Source organism: Coregonus lavaretus, assembly GCF_964263955.1.
Source record: "Coregonus lavaretus genome assembly, chromosome: 7".
Lineage (NCBI taxonomy): Eukaryota > Metazoa > Chordata > Actinopteri > Salmoniformes > Salmonidae > Coregonus > Coregonus lavaretus.
The window spans coordinates 55,304,999-55,327,549 of record NC_139994.1 but is presented as its reverse complement, the minus strand read 5'-3'; the positions used below and the strand labels follow the sequence as shown (position 1 = coordinate 55,327,549).

The 22,551-nt window shown below is 42.7% G+C and overlaps 1 protein-coding gene across 2 annotated transcripts in view; it reads left to right on the top strand.

The window, feature by feature from the left end:
* LOC311132987 (inactive ubiquitin carboxyl-terminal hydrolase 53-like) overlaps window positions 1-22,551 on the top strand; it is a 69,356-nt gene that overhangs the window by 544 nt on the left and 46,261 nt on the right. For both annotated transcript variants that reach the window (XM_084166397.1, XM_084166396.1), the window contains exons 2-4: window positions 16,913-17,612; window positions 18,570-18,662; window positions 18,908-19,042. In XM_084166397.1, the coding sequence (XP_084022523.1) occupies window positions 17,469-17,612; window positions 18,570-18,662; window positions 18,908-19,042 (372 nt within the window). In that variant the 5' untranslated portion in view covers window positions 16,913-17,468. The remainder of the gene's footprint in view (window positions 1-16,912; window positions 17,613-18,569; window positions 18,663-18,907; window positions 19,043-22,551) is intronic.

Below are 22,551 nucleotides of genomic sequence, written 5' to 3'. Positions count from 1 at the left end.
GAATTACAGGTAAACTCAGTCGAAACGTATGACATCGCTGATTAACTTCTGATTTGTTAGCCTATCATGTTTATATAAATATATATATATATATATATATATAGACATTGGCCTATTCATGAACGAAACAAAAACGTCAACAAACTATTAGTGCGGTATTACTAGTGCTTTTATGACTGCGTTAAATGAAAAGTAGCCTTCATGTTATTTATATATCCTAAAAATTGTGGAACGGCCAGGCTTGACAGTATATTTCCTAATTGTTCTTGCGACATTCTAGTTTGTCACATAGCCGGTTGACACTGACAGCAATTCATAAAAGTTTACTTATTGAAAGCCTCCCAAACCCATTTCCCATAGGCTATGCCATATTTTTGTCGACTGGTCAATCGTGTTATATTGTTAACACTATCCTACTAGTAGGCCAAAATATTGTGTAATTGCTATCTATTGAATTTGGCAGGTTACGTTGTCCATGCAGCCGTGGCCTGGTTTTATTCTCACATACACCGGATAGATGCAGTGAAATGTGTTCTTTTACATGGTCAGTCATAGTAGTATCGCGTCCCTGGAGCAAATTAGTTGTTTTTTGTTTCGTGCCTTGCTCAAGCGCACATCGACAGATTTTATTTGTCAACTCCGGTACTCGAACCAGACCTTTCTGTTACTGGCCAAACGCTCTAACTGCTAAGATACCTGCAGCCCAAAAAAGGTCCAATGCATCTGTTTTTATCTCAATATCCAGGTATTTCTCGGTAACAATTACTGTGATTGTTTTGATTTTAAATGGTCAAAAAGAAAAAAAAATAGCTTTTTAGCAAAGAGCAATTTCTCAATTAAGAATTTTGGGAGGACTGTCAGGGAGTGGTCTGAGTGGGAGGGGAAAACGGAAAATTAGCAGTTATTGACAGATGTCACCAGGCAGGCCAAAACTCCATGCCACCAAAACAGGCAGACATTTCTGGCTGTCTTTTCAAACAGCTCTTACACTAAAAGGGCATTATAATTTTCAAATGTCACAGTATTATTCCAACAGTGTGGAAATATACACTCACAGGACAGTTTTAGGTACACCACCATGTTCACAAAAATGTATCGCTTCTACAGACTGTGAGTTACATGGCCGTGGTTTGCTATATAAAGCAGGGATACCGGCATCGAGGCATTCAGTTACTGTTCGATTGAACGTTAGAATGGGCAAAACGAGTGACCTAAGCGACTGAGCGTGGATTGATCGTCGGTGTAAGGCACGCCGGATCTAGTATCTCAGAAACAGCCGCCTTCCTGGGCTTTTCATGGACAACAGTGTCTAGGGTTTCCCGAGAATGGTGCGACAAACAAAAAACATCCAGTCAGCGGCTGTCCTGGTGGCGAAAACAGCTCGCTAATGAGAATGGCAAGAATCTTGCAAGCTAGCAGGCGGGCCACAAACAGACAAATAATGGCGCAGTACAACAGTGGTTTGCATATCGGAACGCACAACTCTTCGATCCTTGTCACGGATGGGCTATTGCAGCAATGACCACACCGGATTCCACTCCTATCAGCTAAAAACAAGAAGAAGCGGCTCCAGTGGGCACACGATCACCAACACTGGACTATTGAGCAGTGGAAATACATTGCCTAGTCCGACGAATCCCGGTTCCTGTTGCGTCATTCTGATGGCAGTTAGGATTTGGCATTCTGATGGCAGTTAGGACACCACCGCTACCGCTGCCTGGTGTCAGCGGTAGTGGTGGTGTACCGCAGTCCAATCTGCAGCAATTGCGTGATGCCATCGCATCAGCATGGACCAACAACCCTGTGGAAAGGTTTCTGTCTTGTAGAATCCACGCCCCGAAGAGTTCAGGCTGTTATGGGGGCAAAGGGGGGGGGGGGATCCGACCCGGTACTAGATGAGTGTACCTAATAAATTATGAAACACAGGCAAATCACTTTTTTGACTGCACTGAACCAAATTATCATGCAGAGCTACATTCTAGCCATCTGTTCCATTACATTACACACAAGTCATTCGACGATGGCATCTTCTGTAGAGGGCTAGTTTTGTTAAAAACCGTGACGCTCGGTCTGAACATTAACACATTAACACTCACCTTATCTTTCATATCAGCGAGAAAAAAAAATCTAAACAAAAGGTTAAATTGATACACACCCTTTATAGGGTTCGGGTTAGTTTTCCCACATGGCCATGTCTCCATGTTACAGTCATAGCCGCGGGAAGTAGGTGTGCTGAGGGTGCTGCAGCACCCCCTGATAAATCACAATGAAAAAATTATTAATATAAAAAATTAAAATTTACAAAAATAAAATTCCCCATCAAATTAGTGCACTAGGGCTTTATAACTCCTGAATGAGTGGAGCAAAGAACTCATCAGCAGAGCAGGGAGAAATGTATTTCTAGAACCGTATATCGCAATTGAGAATCGGTTCACGTTTAGATGGAGTATTTTACTTGGCTGTTTTGGCTGCCAGAGCCAGTCTACCTCTAAAGAAATAACATATAAGGTCCTAGGACCTTAAGGAGTAACAGTAGGCTCCTTTAACAGTACATCTTGGGCTAAGCTACACTCATGCTTTTCCTTTCCTTTCCATTCATGAACATACCTTTTCTATACTGAACAAAAATATAAACACAACATGTGAAGTGTTAGTCCCATGTTTCATGAGCTGAAATAAAAGATCCCAGAAATGTTCCATACGCACAAAAAGCTTATTTCTTTCAGATTTTGTACAGAAATTTGTTTACATCCTGTTAGTGAGCATTTAACCTCTGCCAAGATAATCCATCCACCTGACAGGTATGGCATATCAAGAAGCTGATTAAACAGCATTATCAATACATAGGTGCACCTTGTGCTGGGGACAATAAAAGGCCACTCTAAAATGTGCAGTTTTGTCACATAACACCCTGCCACAGATGTCTCAAGTTTTGAGGGAGCGCGCAATTGGAATGCTGACTGCAGGAATGTCCATTAGAGCTGTTGCCAGATAATTGAATGTTCATTTCTCTACCATAAGCTGCCGCCAATGTCATTTTAGAGAATTTGTCAGTACGTCCAACCGGCCTCAACCGCAGACCACGTGTAACCATGCCAGCCCAGGACCTCCACATCTGGCTTCTTCACCTGCTGGATCATCTGAGATCAGCCACCTGGACAGCTGATGAAACTGAGGAGCATTTCTGTCTGTAATAAAGCCCTTTTGTGGGGAAAAACGTATTCTGATTGGGTGGGCCCGGCTCCCCAGTGGGTGGGGCCTATGCCCTCACAGGCCTACCCATGGCTGCACTGATTTCTTTATATGAACTGTAACTCAGTAAAACCGTTGAAATTGTTGCGTTTATATATTTTGGTTCAGTATATTTGTCATGATGACCAATACTAGATTCTCAACACTGCCAATAACACATTTCTGTACATTATTCACTTTTACAGAACATTCAGCAAACATCTGAGTGATAAGCAGACAGTCAATTAGTATTTTGACCACATAGCTCAGTGATTTTGAAATACTGTATCTTTTTGTATGACCAGTGAGTACAATTTGTACTCAACTCCCCAGTGAGTTTCACTGATATGCAGTGAGTCTACGACGCCTTATTTTTCCCCAAAAGCCTTGCTAGCAAAATTAACACCTCATCGTCCTCAAACATCAGGCCCCCCAAGGACATGCCCTCGATTGTGTGATTTTGGATAGCTCTCTTTTTTATATTCCTCACAATCAAAGGCACAGAGCTCATTCAAACCCTGAGTTGTGGGTAAGGTATTACAAACCGAAATAAAAATGATCTTATCAGAAACAAATGGTTTAGTGTAGAGTATATGATATTTTAGGCTACTTAATATACGTTATGTGAGTTTGTTTGAATTATTTAGAGGTGAGAAAGAGTGGTGTTCACTTTTAGAATTATGCTCAATATGAACGTGTTATGAATATAGCCTACTTATGAATCTGTTTTGGGACAACAATGGGCTTAGAGGGTGACGGGGTTAGATTTTCACATTTGACAATGCTCCAAAATCAGTCGAATTGATATGAAAGATAATTTGTTATGTTTTAGAACAAGGTTACAAACTTCTTTCCATCACAATTAATATTGGAAAAAATACTTAATTCAGAAATGATTCTCTATTTTACACAAACAGTATGCACTCCTCAGTATAACAACTCAACATTTGGATTATCTTATGGTGATATAATTCGCTTTATTGGGCACTGCTAGATAATGCTATGCTCTTTTTAGCCCATGGAGAATTTTCATCATGCCAAACTTTGCTGTGGGATATTTTCATTGGCACCAGTAAGGTAGCTTTGAGAAGATAATAGAATGCTGAAGAACCAGCTTGTTTCTGTAGCAGCATGGCCCATGTTACACAATGTGTTTTACTGGAGAAAATGAATGGGATATTTATGGGAGGAGTTGTTTCAGAGGTCTATGTCAGTTCACTGTTGTTGTCTATGGAAGTTTGTGGGTGTGATGTTTTTATGCTTCACTGGGATAGTCAAATCAAGTGCCATTCGGAAAAGAGAAAGTGCTATCTCAATGCAGTGCAGTTCACCAGTCAGTTCCCATAATCAGCACTATTTATGAGCTTTGATTTTAGGGTACCTGGCAGTATTGTAGTACTCGAGACCGGTCTCGAAACCACATTGAGTGTCTCGGTCTTGTCTCGGTGTCGGAAACATTTGTACTCGGTCTTGACTCGATCTCTGACAGTGAGGACTCGTAATTTCTTCCCGAGACCAGCTGAGTAAAAAACTCAGAATTATCAGCATCCATTCAGTCAGCGCATAATTTTTTGGGGGGCAAAATTTGAGTATACCCACTTCTCCAGGCACCACTGCATAGGGCTGATGGAAAGACAACAGTCACACACAGCATGATGTTAAAGGATAAGCAGTCCATAAACTCGGACATAATAAGCCAGTAGGTCCCAATAATAAGAATACAAAAATACAATAATTTAAGCATTGCCCAATCGAAATCTACAACTATTACTTCCCATTGCAAAAGACAAAACAGACAATCATAATATCTGTCAGAAATATCAAATTCCCAGTTTATGCTACAAAGCCAACTTCATAAGAGGTTTTAAAAATAGGTTATATTTGACTCAACATTCCATGACATATACTAAGGCATTGTTGGCAGAACAGATGGATGCAGTTCAATGCATGATTAATATAATTCACAAATACATTTCTTGGTAGTCCTATCTGGTTGTAAATCACAGCTGGCCTGGTACATTGTTTGCTGCCTCCATTCGGGATGCACTGTTTCAGTTTCAATGACTCAATATTCTGGACAAAAATGGACGAATGTAACTAAGACTGGGAATGTCAATACAATCAAACTAGCAAGGGCAATGATCACAAGTCAGTCATAACGTGGCTAATAGGCTAGCATATCTATTTATGTAGCAAGCTAAAAACACGGAGCCTAACGTTAGCTAGCTAGGAGTATGTCATGTCATGCCATTGGAGGAGTGGGTGAGTGACTAACTTTACCCCCTCATTGTTTTTTGGTGGCTATACACAGCTAGAGATGCAGGTGTCATTTAGTTAGCAAGAACTTGAACGACTGTTCTACAGTTAATATCTCTTACGTTCGCAAATTCACTCTGGCTATGCTATCTACTCTGAGCACTATCGTCTGAGTGTGCCAGAGCGCAGAACAACTGATGAATTTACGAATGCGAAACACCTGCTGAATATGACCGGTGTCAGTAAATGTAGGCAAAAAAAGTTAGTTAGTCAAGAATGCTCTAGATAACATGTAAACAGCCTAACCAGTGCTGCTACGGTGAGTAAAATGGTCAGAGTGAGGTGTTCTCTCATTTGTGTCTGGAAGTAGCTAGTTAGCAATCTAGCCAACGTTAGCCAGTTAGCTTGGGTGCTTAGTTGGGACAAGCATGCATTGGCAGGCAAGCTGCAGAAGGACGAGGAGGCTGCAATTCCCCATAGTTTATCAGTGCAATTTTGACGGCCAACTAGCTGAAAAAGTTTGAGAAGATTTATCTAATGTTCCTTTGTTAGATTTTAGCTCATCTTGCTCTGGCTAGCATTAGTTGTTGATCTTGTTGTTGATGTGCATAACTGATGGAGAGAGAGCATACCTTTTTCATGGTTGTTTGATCAACAGACTGTAAAGTCCCCAAATGTAAGAGGACTCCCGTAGTGTTTACATATTTGCAGAAATCCATTCAGGTGTATTTTGTGGCTTTTGGCAAATGCGTTCTAATGAGCTAATGCCACGCTGTTGCAACTGCCTGTAAACGCACAGTCCAGTTCAAAGTGAATGATTGCAGGTCCATGTGGCAAATGGCTTGTTTGTATAAAGGTCTACTGTAGCTCTGATTGGCTATAGTGCACCAGTCTGTGTAGACTCCAGTCCTGGACAAAGACAAATGTTTTTATTGGGTTTTATTTACTGCAGTGTCTATTAATTGTCCAAATGCACGGACGCTTTCCCATTCTATATTGCTATAGAATTTTCACAAATGCCTTAGTATACGGAATTCCCAAACATTCTAAGAATTTATGAAAACGTGAAAATGACCATATCTAAGTGGTCGCTTGTCAGTGTTCAATGACTATGTACATAGGGCAGCAGTCTCTAAGGTGCAGGGTGGAGTGCCGGGTGGTAGCCGGCTAGTAACGGTGACTAAGGTTCAGGGCAGGATACTGGGCGGAGGCCAGCTAGTGGTGACTATTTAAGCTGTTTTTAGTCTCTCCCAGCTTTGATGCACCTTTACATCTCTGCCTTCTAGATGGTAGTGGGGTGAACAGGCCATGGCTCAGGTGACTGAGGTCCTTGATGATCTACTTGGCCTTACTGTGACACAGGGTGCTGTAGATGTCCTGGAGGGCAGGCAGTATACCCACAGTGATGTGTTGGGCTGACCGCACCACCCTCTTGAGAGCCCTGAGGTTGCGGACTCTGCAATTGCCGTACGGGGCAGTGAAACAGCCCGACAGGATGGTCTCAATGGTGCATCTGTGAGGGTCTTAGGGGCCAGAGGCGCTGTTGTGCCTTCTTCACCACACTGTCTGTGTGAATGGACTGTTTCAGGTCGTCAGTGATTTGCACGCAGAGGAACTTGAAGCTTTTCACCCTCTCCACTGCGGCCTGTCGATGTGGATGGGGAGCGTGCTCTCTGCTGTCTCCTGAAGCTCTTTCATTTTGTTGACGTTGAGTGAGAGGTTATTTCTTGGCACCACTCCGCCAGGGCTCTCACCTCCTCCCTGTAGGCTGTCTCGCCGGTAATCAGGCCTACCACTGTTGCTCCAGTCTGCAGGGAATTCTCCAGTTTTTGTTTCTTTCTGTTATTTCAGGATTTTTATCATCAGAGGGGTCTTGTTTAATTTCCCCACAGCTGAGCCCAGTTTCCTCATATTCAGCTTGCATTTTTACATGGTCAAAAAGGTTTGAGGATTTTATTTGTTTCATCAAGGTCTTTTACAGTCTTATTGTCAAGGCTTCTACAGCAACATCTAGGGATTGTGACATACACAAGTGTTTTCGATTTGAAACCAATTGAAGCAAAAATGTGTGTAGGAAGCAAAGTGAGGCAGGTTCTAACCGAGTGCGGGGGACGATATCAATAAACATTGGTTTTCTCTTCACTTTCGCACCTCACTGCTTTTAAGCACCACAGTTATGCCTGACTGTAGCTTTTAAATTAAAGTAGTCAGTGAAGTATTGAGCGCACATTGGAAATGTTCAGTACCAGGGTTGGGGTCAATTCCATTTCATTTCCAGTCAATTCAGAAAGTACACAATTCCAATTCCAAATTTCCCTCATTGAAAACTGGAGAGAATTTGAATTTGTGTACTTCCTGAATTGACTGGAATTCAAATGGAATTGACCCCAACCCTGGCCAGCACAGAGAAGGCTGGCTTGACTGACTGGTGACTAGTCTGTTAGGCCTACATTTAGCAGGAATCCACTCTGTCAGTCCGTTGGGAATATCAATCTGTCTTTCCATTGATGAAGACACAACACAAACAGTGATGACAATGTGCAACGTCAGCCCCACATGGGGCAAAGGTTGGTATTTATAAACGTTGAACTTGAAGGGAAAATGTGCGTATTTCCACGCAAATCCCAAACCATGCGTGTACACAACTTCAAGAAGGTTGGTCAACTGTATTGCAAGCAAATAGGCTTATTGATTGTTTAGGGGAAATGGGAGGTTTGCTGCATGGGAATTATAATAATGGTAGGTTAATAAAACCTTCAAACGTAGGCCTAATGATAAAATGGATGCATTTGCCGTTGGTAAGGAGATCGCGTAGCAGCATATCGTCTATGTTTATTTTACTTTTATATAGGCCTAAATCCTAATCATATTGCAGGATTATTCCTGCTACGGAACAAATAGTAAGCTACCATTTATCAATCACTCATTCAATAGCCAAGCATGCTCGAAAGTAAATAGACCTGTAGCCTTGAGAGTATGTGACTGTATGGGTAGGCTACAATATTGTTACCATAAAGTTAAATAGAGGGAATTTTCCTGGCAGGTTTATAGCGCTCATATGGCTCTGATTTATCAATGAGAATATGCGTATATGTTGCGTGCGACAGTTTGATAAATCCCAATTTGTGCCACACGCGAATCCTAGAATCTGCACATACGCCAGAATTTACTAAGAAATGTACGCATGGTTGATAAATGAGGCCCCAGTACATGAGGGTGGAAGGGGCATGACACTTCCAGTTGGTCAGGGATGTTTCCTGTGTTTTATTTAATGGACAGCTAACTGTACGTCAATCTACTGAGTTCTTAACTTGCTGTAGGTCTGCAGAGCTTGGCTTTGAAAGCAGTTAACCACAGTGTGATTGTTTCTGGCAGTAACATATAGGCCCCAAAAGTACCAACAGAGAATATTTTGTAGCTTTAATATTTATTTATCCATTCTAACTTAAGTTTCTCACTGCAGTTTTCCACAGATTAAGTCAGGGAACTAATAAACAGTCTTTCTTGTCAACCTTCAACGCTATTGTCTGTTTTTTCCTTTTCACGGTACAAGGTGCCGTCAATTAACATTTAAAAGAAACATTTGTGAACACCGAACACTTGAGTAGAACCTCGGAGAGTGTAAGCAAGGGAGGCAATTAAAGTTCTGAACCTTCGAAGTGTCAACAAACGACACCGTAATCTGTTTCCTCGCTGGGTATTTGTTTTGTAGTGTTGATTTGGGAAGTCAACATTCCCTCTAATCCCCAAGTCTATGTGAATACAATTTACGATTGTTCACAGTACGTTATAGAGGAAAAGTGCCATCTTCAGACATTATATAAAGGAATGTGTTCCTGGTTGTTAGTTCATCAGATACCTCACTTGTGCCCCGTTATATCTTCACGCCTGAGTAAGTAAAGTGACACTGGATGGACATGATTTCTTTGTTATTTCCTAAACATGCTCAGTCTGGTTCTCATCTATTTTGGGTCAGACGGGGTGTCATAGCAAACAGTCTCCGGGGGTGTCTCGGGGGGATTTGGGATATGCAAAAATACATATTACCATTTCACACATGCGTATAATGTGTGAAACGGGAAGATTATTTTTGGGACATCATAGCAAACAGTGGAATAGTTTATAATTTTTAAAACATTTTTTTTATAGCAGCTGTCTTAGGTTATTTTAAGTGTGATTTCTGAACACATTGAGTTGACCACAGTCGAAATATGAAACAGATTGGTCTAATTAATTTAATAACACACAGGTCAAAGCGCCGGAAAAACAACTCGTTTGAATATGTTTTTAAATTAGTCATGGAATATTAAATGTTAAGTTGCCATATTTACATTTTTAGCATTCATCCAAGTTATGCTGCCATAGACAGCTCTTAGCTCAGATGGCAAGAAAGAAAAACGTATATAAACCTTACTTTTCATTAAGATTGACACCCATAGATTTAGCCTACTGCATCAATATAAAGTGCAATGAGCCACACCGTTTCTTTCCTTTTATCATCTCATATGCCAGAATTGGTGTGAAGATGAGCAACATCATCTTCAGAGAGAATATGATCTACATTTAAAGACCATTGTTAAAACCACAAAAAGCAGCAGCTAGCCTGAAAGCACTGGGCATTCTATCACCCCAGGGAACTAGTTTCACCACTGAATGTTTTCTCCTATTGGGAAAGCCATCCATCAGCGTTGAGTCAGAGTCGGCAAGTTGTGGGGAGGGACACGCTTTAGCCGTCACAAAGGTGTGTAATGCGCCAGCTAGCTGGGATGATGTATTGATCTGCATTGAGCAAAGGCACACTGCACCACTGTCCAACATCAAGGATTCAGTAGAGAAAGTATGGAAATGCCTCAGGGAGTTTCTTATTGGAGGCAACAAGAGTGGAAAGTCAGTTATTGAAGTTGTTACACAGGTATTAGGGCAACTTGATGTAAAATTACTAACCCCCAAAAAAACTGAGCTTTGCGTTTCTGTAAAATTAGGTACATGACACCTTTTCTGCCAGTGGCTGCTTTTTGAACAGTCACGTTTTGTGATTATTTATCTGACATGTTAAATGAATGTTTCAGTTTGACGACAGATCGACTAATCGAAGGCTCTTGTCATTGCCATAGAAAATACATCAGTTAAAGGCCATTCATCAACGCATCTCTAATAGATAAATTACAGCACCAGATGACTTACATTTCCACACTGTAGCCCAGGTCACGTTTGCGGTGTTCATGTCAAACGGACAGCCTTGCCCTGTCAAAGATGCTGATGCACAACAGACACTCTCTAGCTGATTGCTCAAAGGTGCTAGCCTTAGCGTTTATTCTATGACAATATATTTGTTTTGTTTGAGCTTGGAATTCGCAACACACCATCTAAGCAAGCCTCTCTCTTTACAAAGTCTCATAACTCCTTCATGTGCTTTGGTCGATTCCAAAAATCCAGACCAGTGAAATGACTCGGGCGACCCCCTCGCTTGGCTACTCCTCAAATACATTTTTGGCCGATTTTGTTTTGTTCTCTTTAATTATTCTGTACAATAACAAGTGTGAAGGTCATGGCCACACTTTCAGAAAGGCTGTCACGAACGTTGACTGATGACTCGTGGAACCAAGGCGCAGCGTGATAAGCGTACATTTTATTTCGTACACAACACACAAACAAAACAACAAAACGATACGTGAAGTCCTGAGGTTACACAACACAAACCTTTACGGAACAAGATCCCACCAACTAACTGGTGCCAACAGGCTGCCTAAGTATGTCCCCAATCAGAGACAACGAGCTACAGCTGCCTCTGATTGGGAACCACCCTGGCCAACATAGAACTAAACGATCTAGAACAAAAAACATAGAAAACTAAACATAGAAAATCCACACCCTGGCTCAACATTTAAGAGTCCCCAGCACCAGGGCGTGACAAAGGCCTTTTGAGTGTCGGTGATCGAGCTGGGCGATATGGACAAAAAGTAATATTGTGATAAATGTAGCTATTTTGCTGGATAACAATAAATACAACGATAAAATATATTTTCGAATGGACAGTGACTTTACTTTAGCGGCAGGGCTCTAGACAGTTTTTTTCCAGTGCCAAGTAAGACAACTGACGTAGTAGCCAATTTCATCTAACGTATCCAGGGAATGCATGATTGATATTTTGATGTGCAACCTGTCAAAATAAGATCCAGAATTAGATGTACGCAAATTCTCTGAGCCAAAAATACATATTTTTGCATATTGGCCTATAGGCTATAATATTCACCACCTGAGGAAGTGGGAACTCCAAAACACTTAGCTAGATTGCTAACTCTAAAATGTATATTTACATTTTAGTCATTTAGCAGATGCTCTTATCCAGAGCGACTTACAGTTAGTGAGTGCATACATTTTCATACCGGCCCCAAGTGGGAAACGAACCCACAACCCTGGCGTTGCAAGCGCCATGCTTTACCAACTGAGCTACAGGGGACTATATTGTTGCTATAGCCGTGTAGGCTAATTGATTAATCTGTCAGTAAATGTAGGCTAATGTCCTGCAAAAACGTTCATAGCAGGAATCTACATAATGCTTAGGATATTACTGTTGACCAAATAATGATTTTAGAACAATCTAAAGGAATGTTGTGTATCAAAATCACAGAAAATGACCGACGTACACGAAAATGCTTCAGTAAGAGGAAGGCAATGTCGGTGTCAGTAATTTTCAGTTTATCTTCCCAGCTCTAGTCAGGGATGCAAATGACAGTTGTTGTTGAACAAGGAAATGCAAATGGAATCCAATAGAGAGACGTGATTCATTGGCCCCTTGAAAGGCCTGCCATCTCAGTTGAATGTGCTTTTCACAGAGATCAGATGATGCCTATGTTTGTTGGTGGATTTGACATGTCTGCATATTGATACACTTTCTGTTAGACCCAAGGATAAGTGCTCAAGCCACACTGTGCTTACTAAACAAGTCTTGCCATCATTAACACAGACCCATTTTAAAGCTGCAATATGTAACTTTTTGGGCGAACCGACCAAATTCACATAGAAATGGGAGTTATAGATCTGTCATTGAAAGAAAGTCTAAGAAGAGGTAGATCTGTTCCATGTGCACTCATTCTATGCTTCCTGTTCTTAAGTTTAGTTTTTGCTTTTGCTTTTTAGCTTATACTTTCGGTTTTGTACACCAGCTTCAAACAGCTGAAAATATATGTCACAGCGGTTTAGATGTACAATGATTCTTTACACTATACATTGCATGTTTTGTCACAAACTAAAATTAGAAGAACTATTTGAATTTTTTCAACCAGGAAATGGCGGAGCAATTTCTGCACATTGCACGTTTTTTAAGAGTCTTTTAAATTGGCTTATTTCTGTTTGTCTGTAAAAGCCTGTAACTTTGCAACATGGAATTCCATCCTCTATTCTAAACCGATCAAACGCATAATTAACACAGCCTGGAGGAAATTATGTCTTCCACGCCTCAGACCTCTGAAGGAAGGGTGTGTCTCTCGGGTTATGCGAGATGCCATGCCATGACATCACTCAGCTGCAGGAGAGTGGCCAATTGGAGAGCAGGCTTTCTCCAGACAGACTGAAAGCAGGAAGCCGAGCTATTTCAACACAATTGCACTCACTTTACTCCCACTCAAATCACATGGTATTCATAGCACCAGCATCCATTTGTCTGATTTTAATATTATAGTTTATCTTAAAAGCACAGTGGCTATTGACAACATCTTCTGTAGTTTTACCTGCGCGGTCACGCTATCATTCTTCCTGTCATAGCAACTCTATACCAGCAGGTTAGGTAGGATATGTGTCAGTTTGGAATGAAACCCCATGCCTGTCTCCCTGGTGTGCTGGTATTCAGCCAGTACAGGTCAGAACAATGTCTGCTGCTCATGCACTGCATTCTCATGTCCTTTAAGAATGCTGTCACCTGCCCTGACCACAGGGGTATTATCCTGTGTGACCTACAATCAGTGTGATATGTTCATTGGTTTCCTTTTGAAACCAGTGAGAATGTAATGACTGCCGCTACACAAACAAAAGCCTTGAGAGGAGTCAATGGCCTCAACGGCGCCATAAAATATAATTCAATGAAACTGGTGACAATAACGCGATAATGATTATCAATGGTGACAAACAGGTAAACATTCACAAGGCCGCGGGGCCAGACAGATTACCAGGACGTGTACTCGGAGCATGCGCGGACCAACTGGCAAGTGTCTTCACTGACATTTTCAACTTCTCCCTGACCGAGTCTGTAATACCTACATTTTCAAGCAGACCACCATAGTCCCTGTGCCCAAGAACGCCAGGTAACCTGCCTAAATGACTACCGCCCCGTAGCACTCACGTCGGTAGCCATGATGTGCTTTGAAAGGCTGGTCATGGCTCACATCAACACCATCATCCCAGAAACCCTAGACCCACTCCAATTCGCATACCGCCCCAACAGATCCACAGATGACTCAATCTCAATTGCACTCCACACTGCCCTTTCCCACCTGGAGAAAAGGAACACCTATGTGAGAATGCTGTTCATTGACTACAGCTCAGCGTTCAACACCATAGTGCCCACAAAGCTCATCACCAAGTTCAGGACCCTGGGACTAAACATCTCCCTCTGCAACTGGATCCTGGATTCCTGACGAGCCTCCACCAGGTGGTAAGGGTAGGCAACAACACATCTGCCACACTGATCCTCAACATGGGGGCCCCTCAGGGATGCGTGCTTCGTCCCCTCCTGTACTCCCTGTTCACCCACGACTCCAACACCATCATTAAGTTTGCTGACGACACAATGGTGGTAGGCCTGATCACCGACAATGATGAGACAGCCTATAGGGAGGAGGTCCGAGACCTGGCAGTGTGGTGCCAGGACAACAATCTCTCCCTGAACGTGAGCAAGACAAAGGAGCTGAGTGTGGACTACAGGAAAGGAGGGCCGAACACGCCCCCATTCACATCGACAGGGCTGTAGTGGAGCGGGTGTCCACATCACCAACAAACTATATCATGGTCCAAACACACCAAGACAGTCATGAAGAGGGCACGACAATGCCTATTCCCCCTCAGGAGACTGAAAAGATTTGTCATGGGTCCCCTGATCCTCAAAATGTTATACAGCTGCACCATCTATAGCATCCTGACCGGTTGCATCACCGCCTGGTATGGCAACTGCTCGGCATCTGACCGCAAGGCGCTACAGAGGGTAGTGCGTACGGCCCAGTACATCACTGGGGCCAAGCTTCCTGCCATCCAGGACCTCTATACCAGGCGGTGTTAGAGGAAGGCCCAACAAATTGTCAAAGAATCCAGCCACCCTAGTCATAGACTGTTCTCTCTGCTTAAACTTTTGTTTATTTAGTAAATATTTTCTTAACTCTATTTTCTTAACTGCGTTGTTGGTTAAGGGCTTGTAAATAAGCCTTTCGCAGTAAGGTCTAAACCTTTTATATTCAGCTTATGTGACCAAATAAAATGTGATCTGATAAATAAGTAGGTCGGCTTTCGAAACCCAAGATGGCTGCATGTGACGGCATTGTTTTGAAGGCACTGCTGAACACAGGACAATCTCCGATGTTTTAACAAGGTTAGTATAGAGACCTTAGGACTATTATGTTGTTGAGACATACGTTGGTCCTGTCTGGTTGCTGTCTGTCGTGCTTGTGCCAATGCAGCCTGGGCATTTCTAACACAATGGCCCATTTTTCTTTCTGTCAAGTACCCAACTCTGGCCATTTCTTGTCTTTGAGGCCCTCATTATTGGTCAAATAATATTCTGCATAAAACCCACACAATTTAGATAGCCCCACTGGGCTAAAGATGGACCAGCCCGTCTGGCATTTGCCAGAACTGCCCTATGGCCAGTCTGTTTCTGACTGCATGCCTTGACACCCAGTATCTACCAGTCGCAGTACATTACTAATGCTGTGGATCTATTGGTTGATTGTCAAGCTATGGATGGCACTTCACTGTTCTACATGGGTGCTTGTGAGCTGTGGAATACAGTATTTGCATCATCATGTACTCAGAGGTGCCTAACTTAAAACAGAAATATGAGTTGTATGACAGTGGATGCTTCTAGATCGTTTCCTGTGATTATCCCACTGGTCTGATAACTTCCCCTAACCACATTTTTAGCTATATGGGTAACACTAATGTGAATAGAATGCAGATGAGTATAGAGTCCTTGGTTCCTCAGCTAACATTTTACAAGTTTCAAACAGACAGATAAGAACAACAAAACACCACATGGTTCAGGAAGCTTGTTGGTTGACTGTGGTCTGCTGGTTCCCCTGTGGGATGTGTCACCCTAATAACCTTGGCACTGAATTGCCCGGCTCCTTTAGCACAAATACAGTGTATGTACATGCATTGTACTTAAACAGCCCTTAACCAGCATGTCCAAAGCAAGCAGATGACACATTGCAGATGTCACCAGCAGCATTCTGGGAAACAGCTCTATGTTCTCTCTGTCGCGGCTGCCTTGCGGGTCGGTTGTTGCGTTTCAAGTTCAGTGTGTCGGTAGGCCCGTGAGCATGTGGGCTGCACTGCTTTCAGGATCAACTGAATCTCAAATGGTTTACGACACTCGTGTCCCGGTTATGTTTTCGAGAGGCTATTGCGAGCAGCAGGTCAGGCCAGGCAGGATCATGCCTTGTCAGCCTAATGCTATGTCCGCTCCAAGGCGAACACACACGTTGGCATGGCTGTGAGAGCCACTATGTGGCCTAATGTTGAAAGACTGGCCATTGACCAGGCGTTGAACCTGAAGGAAGGCGTGCTGTAAGTAGCTTATTTGCACTACATTGTTTACTGGGCTAATGATATTACTGTGTGACTTGGCATAGCTCCATTCTTGTTTAACCTTCATCTCGGTAGCTGGGGCACGACTATTCAAAGTGACAAGATGACGAAAGGTTTGGGCTTTACAGCACGTAATATGTATGCACAGTCGGCTGTAATGTCTTAGTTTGGTGGACTTTGGAATTTGTGACCTGATTTCTCTAAGACCTGGACAATGTTCTCTTTGGTAATGTTTTATACATTGATACTGTGAACTGTAAATGATCAATAATTACTTTGTTTTCCTAACTCCAATAAATGTGTTGAGGGGATATATTAAATGTACATCTGGAAATGTACAGACAATTAGAACAAGGGTGTTGAGAAAAGTTAATGGATAAGCTTTGTTGACATATTTATAAGATGGTGGGGTCAACTACTGCCCTGGAAATAGGTGAAGCCGGATGTTTACTATTGCCAGAAATATAATTGACTGACTAGGAAGATCCAAACACCCCTTTTTCCATAAAGCTGATACAGTATTGCACAATAGGTCCTTGAGAGTAGAATGTTTATCCTGGATGTTCATTTTGTTTTCAGTTTAAATTATTATTTTGTTGTCTCAAGTCTCCTTTCACTCTTTGTTTTACAGATCAGACCTAATTGACATCCAATGGTAAGAGCTGCCTGGTTAGATCTTCGCTATGGATGAACCTTGGAAAGGGCCGATCAATTCCATTTGACTGCTCTATAACGTCAGGGCAATGTGGAGCGCCCCCAGAGACAACCGGGGCCCACAGCCCCTCCCATCCCTGTACTGAATCCCCAGTGCAGAATGATCCAGGCTGGAGAATGCCTAACACCCCTACTTCAGGAGTCAAACGGCTATGCATAAGAACAATCAGACTAACAATCTGTTTAGAAATGATATTCTCCGGATTCAAAACACTTCCTAGCCAGTGATAAAAAAAAAAAAAAACATTTTGACATTTAAGACCATTCCAAGTGGTGGACAAGGTAAAATCACCTTCCTATCGAGCTGTGGAGAGGTGGCAGTAGTCACCCATGTGTAGGAGGAAAATAGCTGCTGCTAGTGGAATAACGTAGCCTCAGATTGTCGGGGGTTCGTGTCTTGCCGGGGCGAGGGATCCCACCAGTCTGCCTCACCGAGTGACTCCGCTCCCGTCCAAAGGCAGACCCTCTATCAAATGGCATGGGTCAAGTTCTTCAGGAAGCCGGGGGGCAATCTCGCCAAATCCTACCAGCCGGGGAGCATGCTGTCTCTGGCCCCCACCAAAGGCCTGCTGAACGAGCCGGGGCAGAACAGCTGCTTTCTCAACAGTGCGGTGCAGGTGAGTCCTATCTTACCAATAAATAGTAAATTATTACTGCATGTTTTCTTCATATGCAGCAGAGGTAATGGCCATAAACAGATAATTGCAATAAATGCTTTGTTTTTGAATGGCTATGTATCCAGAACAATGGGATGGAAGTAGAGACAGTTAATCTCTGATTAGGGACATGAGTAAAAGCTTAATGTGAATTGCAACAATGCCAAATCCCTTTATTGCAATACCTGGTAAGCCGAGTCGATGCAAAACATGTTCTCATTTCTAGTAGGCTACATCACTCATGTTAGCGTTGCTTAGTTATACGAAAGGTCTCGACAGCACCACCGGCATTACTTTACAGCCTCAAAGCCCATAGCTTAGTCACTGTAAATTCGTCAGTACGTCCCAGCAAGTAACTGGAAGGTTGTTTTTGTCTCGTGGGATGGCAGTTGGCGAGAGGGTTGGCGGGTGCAATTATCCCGCAGTGAGGTCACTTTTCCAGGCCGTGACTCAGAGGGCGAGACGTGGCTGAGCTGGGTGAAGATCTCTGACACCCAGGGCTTTGTTTCCAAGGAGCCCTCCTCCCCCTCTTTCTTTCCCCCTCCCTCCCTCCTTCCTCTGTCCTCCTCATGGCCTGACTCAACCAGAGACCCCCTTTAACTCTAAGCACCAAGGAAGGACATCACTAGCCCTAAATCCCCGGTTGAGAATGTTTGAGGACAGGTCGCAACGTGAAGTAAGCTGGAGAAAGCTTGATTTCCACCCATAATTATTAACTGGCCCTCAAGTGTCACATTTAGAACTGAAAGAGTGTTTTCTAAAACAAATCCCATAAAAACCTGTCTTTCATCAAAGGTTATTGGGAAGTATTAGCTGGCCAAGTCTGGGTTATAATGAGAGTTTGGTGTGGAAAATGAGGAATTTAATGAACATGACAATACATTCTCAATAATATGTTTTCTTCAATCCCCTGTTCAGGTGCTGTGGCAGCTGGACATCTTCAGACGCAGTCTGAGGCAGCTTCCTGGACACTTCTGTCTCGGAGACTCTTGCATCTTCTGTGCGTTGAAGGTATGCACCCTTCATCAAGTCTTAGTTGTTGCAAGCAATCACTATATATATATATATATATATATATAAGTTACTTTTGTAGGGATTTATCGTTGCTGACACGTAGTTGTCCCTTGAGAACTGCTGTTAATAATTCATTTTAAATGTTTTCATTTTCAGGTGCTTGAAAGTCAGTTAGGTTTGTTCGGAAACCTTTAATTAAATGAATGGTCTGGTCAATTCCCAACTTCTTTCCTGTTCCGCAGGGCATCTTCTCCCAGTTCCAGCACAGTCGGGAGCGCGCCTTGCCCTCGGACAACCTGCGTCATGCCCTGGCAGAGACCTTTAAAGACGAGCACCGCTTTCAGCTCGGCTTCATGGACGATGCTGCCGAGTGCTTTGTAAGTTTCCCGTGGTGACTGACCAGACTTTCCGGCGGAACCCAGGTATCCAGGGGGGCCTCTGAGCAGAGGCGACTGGGGCCTCCCCAGGGATAGACTGGAGTGTGTTGGGGACACATGAGGGCATACGTGCTATAACAAACATTTCAGCGATGGTATTAAGAGATAGATGGGAGGGGTTGAATGGAGGTGGGACTAATAACTAATAACAACAAGATAACTAATGTAAAACATACAGTGTCCTTAAAACGTATATAGGTTAAGAACTTTTGTGAAAGAGCACAGTTTGAAAGATATGGCAAATAGAAATCAAACTGGATGGACATCAGAAATAGATGGGAGAGGTTGAGGGTAGAGGAAGGACATGAGTAAAAAAGTGTCCATAAAATGTATATAATATGTACAGTGGGGAGAACAAGTATTTGATACACTGCCGATTTTGCAGGTTTTCCTACTTACAACGCATGTAGAGGTCTGTCATTTTTATAATAGGTACACTTCAACTGTGAGAGACGGAATCTAAAACAAAAATCCAGAAAATCACATTGTATGATTTTTAAGTAATTAATTTGCATTTTATTGCATGACATAATTATTTGATACATCAGAAAAGCAGAACTTAATATTTGGTACAGAAACCTTTGTTTGCAATTACAGAGATCATACTTTTCCTGTAGGTCTTGACCAGGTTTGCACACACTGCAGCAGGGATTTTGGCCCACTCCTCCATACAGACCTTCTCCAGATCCTTCAGGTTTCGGGGCTGTCGCTGGGCAATACGGACTTTCAGCTCCCTCCAAAGATGTTCTATTGGGTTCAGGTCTGGAGACTGGCTAGGCCACTCCAGGACCTTGAGATGCTTCTTACGGAGCCACTCCTTAGTTGCCCTGGCTGTGTGTTTCGGGTCGTTGTCATGCTGGAAGACCCAGCCACGACCCATCTTCAATGCTCTTACTGAGGGAAGGAGGTTGTTGGCCAAGATCTCGCGATACATGGCCCCATCCATCCTCCCCTCAATACGGTGCAGTCGTCTTGTCCCCTTTGCAGAAAAGCATACCCAAAGAATGAAGTTTCCACCTCCATGCTTCACGGTTGGGATGGTGTTCTTGGGGTTGTACTCATCCTTCTTCTTCCTCCAAACACGGTGAGTGGAGTTTAGACCAAAAAGCTCTATTTCTGTCTCATCAGACCACATGACAGACTCCCATTCCTCCTCTGGATCATCCAGATGGTCATTGGCAAACTTCAGACGGGCCTGGACATGTGCTGGCTTGAGCAGGGGGACCTTGCGTGCGCTGCAGGATTTTAAACCATGACGGCGTAGTGTGTTACTAATGGTTTTATTTGAGACTGTGGTCCCAGCTCTCTTCAGGTCATTGACCAGGTCCTGCCGTGTAGTTCTGGGCTGATCCCTCACCTTCCTCATGATCATTGATGCCCCACGAGGTGAGATCTTGCATGGAGCCCCAGACCGAGGGTGATTGACCGTCATCTTGAACTTCTTCCATTTTCTAATAATTGTGCCAACAGTTGTTGCCTTCTCACCAAGCTGCTTGCCTATTGTCCTGTAGCCCATCCCAGCCTTGTGCAGGTCTACAATTTTATCCCTGATGTCCTTACACAGCTCTCTGGTCTTGGCCATTGTGGAGAGGTTGGAGTCTGTTTGATTGAGTGTGTGGACAGGTGTCTTTTATACAGGTAACGAGTTCAAACAGGTGCAGTTAATACAGGTAATGAGTGGAGAACAGGAGGGCTTCTTAAAGAAAAACTAACAGGTCTGTGAGAGCCGGAATTCTTACTGGTTGGCAATAAAAGGCAAATGAATTACTTAAAAATCATGCAATGTGATTTTCTGGATTTTTGTTTTAGATTCCGTCTCTCACAGTTGAAGTGTACCTATGATAAAAATTACAGACCTCTACATACTTTGTAAGTAGGAAAACCTGCAAAATCGGCAGTGTATCAAATACTTGTTCTCCCCACTGTACATACATACATACATACATACAGTGAGGGGGAAAAAAGTATTTGATCCCCTGCTGATTTTGTACCACGGGGGGCCAGTATGAAAAATAAAAAAAATAATGTATGCAAGTAAGTCGCTCTGGATAAGAGCGTCTGCTAAATGACTAAAATGTAATGTAAATGTAATTGGAACACAGAACTGATGGTTGCTGATAATGGGCCTCTGTACGCCTATGTAGATATTCCATTACAAATCAGCCATTTACAACATTAACAATGTCTACACTGTATTTCTGATCAATTTGATGTTATTTTAATTGACAAAAAAAAATGTTTCCTTCGAAAACAGGGACATTTCTAAGTGACCCCAATCTTTTGAACGGTAGTGTATATATTAGCAAAACAATATATGGGGGATTGGAAGTGATGCAGACAATTACATTGATGGAAGCTACAATCTCTCTGCAATATTAAAACTGATCTACTCCCTAAATGGAAAAAATGAAATATTAATAATAAATAAGATTTCATCGAGGTCACCGTCTGATAGAGCCCTGTCCCCTCTCCCACCAACCCCCTTGACACAACCCATAATATATAATGGTGGTGGGTTACATAAGCAGAAGCACCATCTTTGGGCCTTTACGGTTTCCCCACTGTGTGCAGCATCACTCCGAGTCGTTTAAAGATGTCTCTATGAACCCTCTGAATGAGTCATTATAACCATAGCTGTTCAGTCCACTTGTGCTTAGTTTGGCTAACTTCCACTGTAGTAGTAATGCTTTCTTACCCTGTTCTTTTTAACATTCATTTTAGACCCAACAGAGAAAAGGTCATTACAAGCTGGGACCAGGAATGTTCAGATGCTTCAACACCAACTAAGAAACATTCAGGATTTAGGAATATTACTGTACATTACGTATAGTTTTAGACTTCATCTTAGCTCATGATTTAGTTCCTCTTTAGACATAGGGCTTAGGGGACGGTACACTACAGTACATTGTGTTCTCTGTCTGCCAGTATTGGGTTTTCGCTGTAGCGAAATTGCTGTAAACCTACTCAGCACAAACGTACACCCATTTTCTGTTCAGCGCAGCAGCTCTCGAGTGGGGAGGTCATTCACTCAGGAGGGCTCATTCTACAGTGGAGGATAAACGGACGAGAAAATGAAGTCTCTCTTTCACTGTAGAACAGGAGGTGATGACAAAACGAGAGGCCAAACCAATGAAACAATAAGCCCACTCTCCGAGCTCCCCGGCAACACAGGGAACTACTCACATGTGCCGTTTATGTCAAATTTACCTCAGATTCCTGTGGTTTCAGTCTCCTACTGGAGTTGGTTTTGAATAAACAATGATTTTGAAAGAACCACAATCCAATCAAATCCAAGGTGGTGGTCAAAAGGTCAGGTGCCAGACAAAACAAAAAACTAAATGTTTGTTCTATAACCAATGTCCCATTTTCAGTGTGGCAACAACCCCGTTTCAATTACATAGCTAGAATAAAAATATAAAGTGATATCACAGGTTTTTTTTCCTAATGTA